Below are 10,619 nucleotides of genomic sequence, written 5' to 3' on the forward strand. Positions count from 1 at the left end.
TTACTCACATTGCTTTCTAGATTATTTGTCCTTTCCCTTGTACATAAAAACAATTGCTTTAACTGTTTTATTACAACATATAGTTAATGAACGACTGTATGAATAAGGAATGCATGAAAAGCTTCGAAAGTGTGCTATTCCATTATAGTAACAAATACTTATGTAACACGCAAATATAAAAAATGTTCTTTAATGACATGAAAAGTGAAACATGCCGTACTTTTGTCAGTATTATGGGTTTGCCTTAAAAATTACCAGCACTACCTGCACAAAGAGGGGAAATAAATTAAGAATGTTTAAATGTTAAACCAGCTTTAAACAGTTTAAGCTGCAGTAAACCACAGACAAAATACAGAAGACTTCAACTAATTTTTAAAAGAGAGAAGCAAGAGAGAGGAGACCCACTTTAGATTTCTGTTTAGAGGGAACATTGAAATTGTTGGCAGAGGTAGACAGCAATAATGGATATCATAATCATAATGTATGTTTCACTGACACATAAACAATATGACTTAAACTTTACATTAAAACACAGAAAAATCAATTGTTTCAAGACACTGCCTATAATGACTACAGTCTAGTGGGGCAACTAGTTAAATTAAAGCTGGGCATATATAATAACAGTAAATACTCAGTTTTAAATTGTACAGCAATGTGTTGTATATTCTTACAAAACTATCAGCTATCTTTCTGAAGTTTTTCCTTGCAAAAGCATAGTATTAGGCTAACAGCCACAAATACACACTTACCAACAATGATACAGTTTATGAACATGTATTCAAGGGATTAAATCTTATAATAAACATAAATGAATTTTGTAAAAGTATTAAAGTACTGCCGAGTCTACATTCTGTTGTGATACAAATGTGAAATATGTTATTAAATTAACTTATTTGACACATTTTTAATCCTTTCTCATGTTGGGGAACTTTTCCTCATGCTGCGAGTGTTAGTGCTCTTGCCAAAAACGACAAGAGATTGTGACATATTTGCTTACACTTATCCAGTAAGAAATTCGTTTTGGCATCTGATTTTGACCAACAATGTAAACAAATGTACAAACAATATTATACTGTAGGTGTAAATATAATACTGTGGAGAAAAGGTGAGGGTTAACAAAACGTCTGACACTGACAAGTTTAATGTTTGCTTACATTTTTAGGGTGAGAGTCGTGAGAAATCTAATTCAAACAAGCGTTGAGCAATTCTGCTTTGGCTTATTTTACTTTCGTCATAACACTCGGTGGCAAACTCTGTTAAAATGAATGAAATGCCTGTTATTTATCTGACACACAAATGTTGAAGTGGATATTCACATTTGTTGTAAGAAAAGCAATTTAAGTGATTATGGGGGAAAAAACTCCATACAAGCCTCTTTTTATTTTAACCACCGATTCATGGTCCATTGGAGCTGTCTGATGCACTTTGTTGCTCAATATCAGTGCTACTTCCAAACAGGGTGACCAGCTGCTCCTCATAGTTAGCAATGTTTCTCTTCATGATGTCCATGCACGGGCCCAGCAATCTCTCAAAAGCTTTGATGTCCATGGCTGATTAAAAAAAAAAAGAACAGAAGAGAATAATAATGAGTGGTATACTGAGAAGTCTACATGCTGGACGCAATAAATGAATAGTCATAAAATTGCACAAAATATACCCAAGCATTTGACGGTTCCCACAGCATAGGCTGATGCAGCTCTGGGCTTGTTTGTGACGAGCGCCAACTCCCCAAAATACTGGCCCCTAGAGCATGTGGCGATATCCACCTCCTCATCCTCCTGGTCTTTTTTCGTCTGGCAAGAAAGAAATGCACACTTTAACATACCAGGACACGCAAACAAAGTTTTCTTTCACACTTAAAAATGAATGGTAAACTGGGCAAACATACCCTGCTTCTTTTCATAGTGATTCTAACTTGGCCAGACTCAACAATGTAGAAGCGATCTGCTAAATCACCCTGTAATACAAAGCCCAAAAAATAAATAAAATAAGCGACTCAGTGTTTATAAATTCTACATTGCATCAGAAAATGAAATTATCAATCCAAGAACAGATCATACAAAGAGATTCATCACCTGAGCAATAATCTGCTGTGAATCACTATACACCTTGGTGGATATTACATCCACTACCTTCATTCTCTCTGAGAGCTGTGGATGAAAGGATATTTGGTTGACAATGGATTTACTGTAAATACATACTGCACTTTCTTCACACTGAAGGACAAAGCTAATCTTAACCTCTAATGATGTAAGCAGTGGTAACGTTTCAATGAACGCCTCATACAGCCTCCTTTTCTTGGCATTGTTCTTCACTATAATCCTCCTGAATGTCAGACGATCCTGAAACACAGATTCAAAGAAAAGGAAAACATTCAGGGGCATGTGAGACACAGTGTTATCCTGCCTCCCTGTGTTTTTGGAGTATTTTTTGAGTATCAAATGCCCCTCTCTTTTCTCTTGCTGTAAAATGTTACAATGTTTATGATGACTCATAATACACATAATGGAGAAATAATCCAGGATGCACAGAAAGTCTTGCAACACCATCATTTTTATTTGCTGTGCTTACTTTCCCTGCACCTTTTAAAAACTCAGGATGGCTGGGTGGTAATACTCATTTACATTTTCCACACAGCTCGAGACTGTTCTGGTACCCTTTCACCTGACAATAACTCATATGAAACTACATTTGGCAGTAGGGGGCACTGTAAACCAGTTGTTAAGTAAGCAGAGCATCTCCTGCAAACCATTACACCACTCAGGATAACTCAAGCAGCAGCATATAATGATAAACCTTTAGAAATATCTCAGTTGTATGTTATTTCAGCAGGACAATATATAATAATATATATATTTTAGAATCAAATAATGCCCAGCAACATGTAGATGACAAAATGCAGAGGTTACATAGTGTACTGTAGGAAACATAGGCAGCTGACTTCTGCTTCAAGTTCCTTCTAGCTGGGAACAAAGAATTCCCTACCAAATGACCAAACACGGCTTTAACCTTGAATGATGTGGTCAGTAGAGTGCTAGGCCTGAGGACTTAGCGTACTGGAGCTTTAATATCCAACCAAGCTGCCACAAAGGTAACTGTATACAATTTGAATGCCAGACTTAAATCAGACTCTAATTAAAGCTCCTACTATAAAATACTGTTTGCTTAGAGGCCCTTCAGCAGCACTGTCCCTCCTCAACCTCTGGGGATCGTCGGTCGAACAGGACTGGCTGCTTGTTCACAGACTCAAACACGCACTACAACAGGGGTCAACAGGGGATACAGATGCAACCTGCCCGGTTTGCACACAAATGACATAACCAAGCTGTTACCCACAGTTTAAGGGCATGACCCTTACTGAGTCATTAATAAACAAGCTGCTTCACAGATCGAGTAGCAACTGAATATTCACAACTGCTGTTTTGGACAGAATTTATAAAGTTGTTGGATGTTGTTTAACCAAAATGCTGAAATTTGAAATAACAATTAAATAAAATTAGCAATGCGGTTAATACAATTGTTTTCACCTCGACTTGTGTCTTCTCCATGATGGTGTCGACAGCCCCAGTTTTCACATTTTGAACATTTATAACATATATAACATAACAATTACAACATTTATAACATCTTGAGTACTCATTTACATACGTTCATCTAAAGTGCTAGTGCTCAGTACTTTCTTACTTTTTGTTGCATTCAGTGGGTTTTATACAGTATGTTATCTCAGTCAGACAACATGATCCCACCTACTGCATGGTGCCAGGTGCCAACACTGCCACAGACAACCTGGATATTTACTGTAAATCGTGACAGCACTGACAGCACAGCATGTTATAAAAACCTGTGCACGGAGCCAACTGTGCTCTTGCATTAGGAATCCTGGTTTACTCACTAGGCACCAAAGGGCTCCAGGCGAGGTGGCGATTATTGTGGCTGCCCTGGGGGTGTGGTACATCAATGCCAGTTCTCCAAAGCTGCCTTGATTGTCGTAGCAGCCTACCAGCTTGTCTGTGCCATCAACCTTCACGAAAATGTTAAACGTCCCACTGAATGAAAATACAAAGGAAAAATAGACAATCAGAAAAAATAAATAAACACAGGGCAGCCATATTGGTGTGTCCTGAAATCTTAAGTCAGCAGGAAATATATATATATATATATAAATGTTTAAATTTTGTTTGTATGTATGTATGCACCCAATAACCAAGGCAAATTCCATGTAGTTCCACTACTGTGGCAATAAACTGCTTTCTGTTTCCGTTTTCTGAACATTGATTTTACGGATTCTTTCACAAATATATTATTTTTTAAAGTTATATATAACAATCAACAATCAGATTCAAAAATAATGAGCAAGCCATGTTGTGAAATCCACATGCAAGATCACCTTTCAATAACATAAAAGTTGTCCCCATCATCATCTTGATCAATGATGTGCTCCCCTTCAGTGCAGAACTTCTCAAACATGGCATCCAGCACCTGAGACATCTCTTCCTGCGATTGTGTGAAATATTAGTCAAATATATGAAATTCACGCCTTGAAACAATCATGCAGAATCCACTCAGCGAGCTGTTTTAGCTACTTGAAAATAACCATCTTTACAAATCATACACGTGCACTGAGCTGCAGCAAAAAGCTGTTGGCCTCAGGCCATGTTCTCCTTTGTGTAATTTAAGAGATGGCAGAGCACAAACCAGAGGACTCCAGAGTGCTTATGGTATAATCCACTCACCGGATCCAAATTCTTAAACAGAAGAATGTCCCAACATGCTTGCTGTAGTCTCTGTCTCTGCTCATCGGTTTTTGGATGGGTGACCTGCAAATTGAAACACAGGTCTTGTGACATGACTCTATGCTTGCCAAAACATTAATGTACACACAGAAGACTTTATAATGTTGACTCAGTTGTTGATTCAGATAAAATTCTAATTATTTGTGGTAAGAAACACAGTTTACCCTTGGCTCTTTATCCTCGTCATCTTCATCAGGATTGAAGGCTTCAGCACACACTGCATGACAGAGATCAAGCGGACACTCATTACCAGAAAGCAAATTCATAAAATAATTCCAATTTCTGACAGAACCTTTGGAAACAACAACATTTTAACTCAAATGCTCAAGAATAAAGCTTCTCAGCGTCTCATGCAATATTTCTCATTTCAATAAACACAACTTTTCTTGTCTTAAGTGTGGGGCTTTGGGGGATGGGGTGACGGCGATGGCACTCGCAACGCATTTCCTTCCTGTGTTTTAACGGCAAGATACTGTAGTAATAACATACTTTTATTTGAATAAACCTAGCTTCTTACAGGACACACAAATACTTTATCTTTCAATTCCTAAATGTGGGAAACTTCACTCTGATTTTGCAGAAACATAATGCTTAAACCCTTGCAACCTCGTTGATAATATATATATATATATATATATATACTATATATATATATATATATCCCCCTGTATCAGTATTTTATTAAATATTTTATTTTATATACGTACAAGTACTTAGGTTTAATGTTTAGTCTACTATGTAGAGGATGTTAATTTTTCCATCTGAAGTGATAAAAGGTAATAAATATGCCTCAAGTCTTACTAAATACATTGACTTGCTCATACTTTCCATTCAGATTGTCAAACATGCAGATATATCAGTCCTAATGCAGCAATTTTTGCTAGCCAGAATGTTACTATTATGAGGAGCAAAAGATTATTATTAGTAGTAGTACTTGTCCTCATCTCCCTACCCACGTCACTTACTGATATTATTAACCAGACTTGAGACAAAGTGGTTTAACAAACTCTAATAAATCAACTCTATTATATAAGCTAAAGACAGTGAGAAAAGACAGATGAAAAGAAATGTCCTAAATCACTCGAATTACTGAAGCAAATCTGACGTGGCCTCAGTATTCATGTGTCAAAAAAGTTGAATATATTTCCAGCACTGACAATGTCCAGAGTTTTCCTCTTGAAAGAACAGGCTTTAAACAGCCAGCAAATGACAACTTACCTGATACTCTTCTGATGAATCTGTTCATTACCGGGGCTGCAAAAGCATAGAACATATATATTAACATGCTGGATTTCATTATAAAGTTATCTATGTCACAGTAAGTGAATCATTACTAAAAAAGGTAAGGTTAATGCGCTGTGTTTCTGCATTAGTAGTACATGTGTAGTGGAATACATCCAGCCCTGTGCTTACTAAGGATCCATATTCATTTGGGTAAAACCTGAATAAGGACAGCTGCTTTGAAGTGTGTTTGAATCTAATTTGAATAAGAAAAATATTCAAATGTAAAAACACAGCATAAATTGCCAGGCTCCAACACAATAGCCTCAGTATGAAATATCCATTAGATAGGAGGTCTCATCCATTTATAGCCTGTCAGCCAATGTTGTCTGAGGAGGCTCATTGGAATATCATTAGACAAGGCACTGGAGGTGTGATGGGGTGCAATCCTGATCCAAAAATACTACAATAGTTAGTTTATTGACTAAATATACTGTACTTGTCCTTACGTAACCATTGCAGCCAGCCTTGCAGACCCTACCACTCATTGGGATGCTGTGTCAGAGCTCTGGGTTGCTATGCTACTTGCTGCACCTTATTGCAATACTGCACCGGACACTGTGTTGAACATGACCACATGTGGAAGCACAAATTAATCGAGGGTGGTAAAAGTCATATTTTGCATTGCTTGCATCAAAGCAGAGGGTTAATGTTGTACCTTTATCTGCTTTGTCATATTGTTGATACACCAGGGCCCATCAGGCCTGCAACTGAAACTGAAAATATTGAAATGACCTAGAGGTGCAGGGTCTGTCTAGAAACACACAGTTCCTGCCTTACGGCTGTCCTTATTACAAAAACGTGTCTGCACAGATGAAGCCCAAGACACGTTCATTAACCGTCATTCAGCCTCCGTGACCATATATGGCAAATGACAGAGCCGTGGTGGATGCAAGGTGGCGAGCGCAAGAGCATCACTGCGCCTAATGTGTCTTATTATTCTCTCCCACTGAACAGAAGCCGTGCACACAGCGATACATGCTTACTGCTCTAATTAAATTAAGGACATCCACTGTCACACACCCTCCTGACATACACTGAATCTATTACCTATGAATTCCTCGTCATCGTCGTCCTCCTCCTCCTCTCCGTTTTCCGAATCGATCTGCATGGCTTCGTCAATGAAATTGACAGCTTTTCCCAGTCTTGGGGCCGAATTTTGGTCATTGCCAAATGAGGCCTCTTTGGTCTCGCTTTCCTTCAGCTGGGTGAAGTACTGTAATGCAAACTCGAGTAAATCCCTGGGCTGATTCCTCAAAACTTCCACGGTAAAGCTCTGTAACAGCTCCGTCAGTCCTTCAGGAATTTCTATACTCATTCCTATTATCAGTCTATGAATGTGGACAAAACCGGTTTGCTGCGAATTTAAAATAGGCCTAATCAAACCGATAAGATGAAACAAGCCAAAATCAGCAAACGGGTGTAGTCAGGCCACTCAGTCAGCAAGCCATCCAGCGCGAATCCTTTCTTTTCCTTTAATGAAAATGGCTCTGGATTTCTCGTTCAAGCATCTTCTGCTGCTTCTAGCTACAGGAAACCCACGCATGTGACCCAGGAATCCATGGCAACCACCTATCCAGGGATTGCGTATGAGCAGCAGCAGCAGCAGCGCAGAAACTGCAGTCAGTCGCAAAATACAAATGAAGGGAAACCTCGTATCAGCGAGAGATCGACTTTCACCGAGAGATGAGATATATGTTGTCTAGTAGGCCTAGTAAGTTTTAAATTTCTTTTTTTATGGCCAACAAATGTGTTTATTTTCACTGCTATCCAATGTCTCACTTAATAATAAGTAAATAATTCATAGTCTAATGAAAAAAGGGCATATAGCCTATAATAAAATACAGCAAGCAATAATAGCCTTACTAAATATAAAAATGTGTTATCATAAATAGGACTTTGGGGGGGGGGGGGTATATAGACATATATTTGTTATAGGCCTAGGCCTAAATAATCATTAATTTACTGTACAATCGGTTCAGCAGGTAAACAATTAAACCGCTGCTATGTACAGGAATAACCGTAAAAAAAAACAATCTTGCATTCATACTCCAGCTTAATTCCAATCATTAATTATATTTATAAACTAATTAACAGCTGTAAGACAAATGCTCATTGCAGAGGGACTGTAATAGCACCAGCAGTTTAGGGCCTATTTCTTGTTCCAGAGGGAGAACATTTAATAAATCTGATGCGTATTCTAATGTCATGGGACCTTTCAGAACATTGTGAGTCCCAGGCAACTACTGTATGCTGCCAGAAAGCTCCAATCACACCAAATACATTTCCTTGTATGTGAAACCCTACTTGGCAATAAACCTGATTCTGATCTAAAGTAAAACATGATAGTCAACACACTTATACATATAGTTAATCACTTATATGGAAAAGCTGTGACAAGTGATGCAGTCATTTGGGTTTTAAAACTATTGATCAGTACATCAGTAGTTATGCTTCTGAAATGGATAAAACAGACTTTTAAGAACCTAGACATTCCTTTACACTTTCTCACAATAGAAGAAAACCTATTTCTGGGATATACATGTGCCCTTAAAACTGTAAAACTGGTTACTCTTTCTCCAACTGTGCTCTCAAATGTAACTACTCAGGTTACTCAACTCAAAACTTTAAACACAATACAGCTAATCAGGGAGAAATAGAACAAATTGCCAAATGTGCAACAGTCCTCCTTTGTGTGTGCCACATTGTAGGGATTATCATGCTGCATTGGACTTTCATGGTAGAAAGCACAGGGCAAAGAGAGATCAAGGAATAATTTTACAGGTAAGCAGCAGGAAATCACTTGAGGAAGAAAACACAATGTACCAAAAGAGCACAGCTATTATCTGCCATGGTTGTCTGTGGCTTGGCTATGGGACCCCTCCCCCTGCTGTGGCCCATATCTGTCGCTCTTTATTAAGAAAGCACAACATTTTCTCACTCAGGCGAACATATGGGAGCACGTCCGTGGAGTGACCCATAATGCAACGTTGCTGCAGCTGCTTAGCTGCTAGCTCCCACACTCACCATTCAAGACCTTTTACTTGGACGTGTGCGGTACAAACCCCATCACGGTACCTATACTGTAGTAAGAAGACATCAGAGACAGTTGTTAGTAGAGAACAAGCACTGTGCATCAGCACTGCTCTCTGAACCGTAGATCCTGAAGATTATTTATGCTTCTCAACAGACCAATGGAGCTTGCAGCTTTGGAATTATAACACTTCAAAACGCAAGAACTTCTAAATCATCCTTAGGTTGCACCAAGAGTTTAGATTTTCATTTACAACGTGCAATAAAGAAAATAATGAATAGTTAAGTTTGTGGTTTACTGTATATACAAGCAGGAATTGGCCTAGACATAATAAGCCTTATAGACATAAGGCTCAGTATTTACACTGTATTACAGGAGGCAGTCAATCTGTCGTATTTGAAGATTAGTTGAGAGATGTTGATGACTGATGAGAATATACACTCTGTTTATTAGGCAGTTAAAACTAATGCAATCTACAACAACAAATCCTACCTTCATGAAGGTTATAATGCTCAGTTTTTGTTAATTCATATTTAGCCCACCTACCTTGATGTCTAAGAGGTGAACACAATTGTAAAGCCACCAACAGTATAGCACAATACAAGCTACATACAGCTTACTAAGTGACAATAAAGTTGAGTCAACACCTCTCTAAAACACTTTCCACAAAGACTAAACAATTCAATTCTTCTGAATGCTGCCATCTGCAGCTAAAGACAAGCAGTGTAAGCTACAATTCAAATTAAACTACAACAGAAGCTTTAAAAGCTATTTTACTCTATGTTAATGGATCCGCATATTCTCACCAACCAAAGCTATGTATGAGTATGAGAACTACTGAGAGGTATAAAACAGATGTGACTCATGTAAAACAAATGGACACAGTATCTACCATTTCCGATAGCCTCATTTTTGGTAGCAGTATGACTCGGTTAAACTATGTTTCAGCTTTGGGTATATAAACTCTAAAAGACAGGGTGTAGGAACTCATTCATTTCAAAATGTGGGCTAGCTCTGCCAATTTACACATCCAAAGGAAATGTGCTGACTGGGTAATACCCACACATCTACCACATCATGCGGAGTGTTTCCTTACTTTCTCACCAGTTAATATCTGCTATAAAGCCAAGAAAATGCAGCTCCTGATACTTATTACGGGAAAGATAATGAAGGGGATGCTTCTTCACCAGATCCCTTTAGCCTCTTCAATGGTGTGAAGTGCATTTCTTCTTAGCTTGTTTATTGTACAAACATATTAAGACATCAGACTGAACTGCTTTAAATATTTTTTTTGTGTGTGATTTATATAGGTCCTAATGAAATATCACATTTGTATGACCAAATAACAAATTGTAAATAAAACCTGTTCATTCACTAAACATACATTGTGACTGATAAAAAAAAAATATGATGATGATGTGATTAGTGACACTAAAATTGTAAAATGACTAAAATTGTGAAGTAAATGAATGATGTCTGGCTGTGATAGGTAATATGGTTCTTACTACAGT

The 10,619-nt window shown here is 37.9% G+C and overlaps 1 protein-coding gene across 1 annotated transcript; it reads right to left on the reverse strand.

The window, feature by feature from the left end:
• Positions 1 to 174: 174 nt before the first annotated feature.
• On the reverse strand, positions 175 to 7,665 carry prkar2b (protein kinase cAMP-dependent type II regulatory subunit beta). Its single transcript, XM_078257277.1, has 11 exons — positions 7,125 to 7,665; positions 6,012 to 6,047; positions 4,958 to 5,010; positions 4,734 to 4,817; positions 4,388 to 4,494; positions 3,893 to 4,046; positions 2,241 to 2,342; positions 2,076 to 2,150; positions 1,889 to 1,957; positions 1,658 to 1,793; positions 175 to 1,550 (listed from the first exon to the last, which is right to left on the reverse strand). The coding sequence occupies exons 1-11, from the start codon at positions 7,390 to 7,392 to the stop codon at positions 1,396 to 1,398; spliced, it is 1,239 nt and encodes a 412-aa protein (XP_078113403.1). The 5' UTR covers positions 7,393 to 7,665; the 3' UTR covers positions 175 to 1,395.
• Positions 7,666 to 10,619: the final 2,954 nt, after the last annotated feature.

The sequence above is a fragment of the Sander vitreus genome, chromosome 8 (assembly GCF_031162955.1).
Source record: "Sander vitreus isolate 19-12246 chromosome 8, sanVit1, whole genome shotgun sequence".
NCBI lineage: Eukaryota > Metazoa > Chordata > Actinopteri > Perciformes > Percidae > Sander > Sander vitreus.

Excerpts from the sequence above, each read along its gene's own strand:
- prkar2b (XM_078257277.1), bottom strand. The coding sequence starts at position 7,392 with ATGAGTATAGAAATTCCTGAAGGACTGACGGAGCTGTTACAGAGCTTT. Across the intron at positions 4,495-4,733 it reads TGTTTAAGAATTTGGATCCG|GAAGAGATGTCTCAGGTGCT; the intron begins GTGAGTGGATTA and ends ACACAATCGCAG. Across the intron at positions 1,551-1,657 it reads GGGAACCGTCAAATGCTTGG|CCATGGACATCAAAGCTTTT; the intron begins GTATATTTTGTG and ends TTTTTTAATCAG.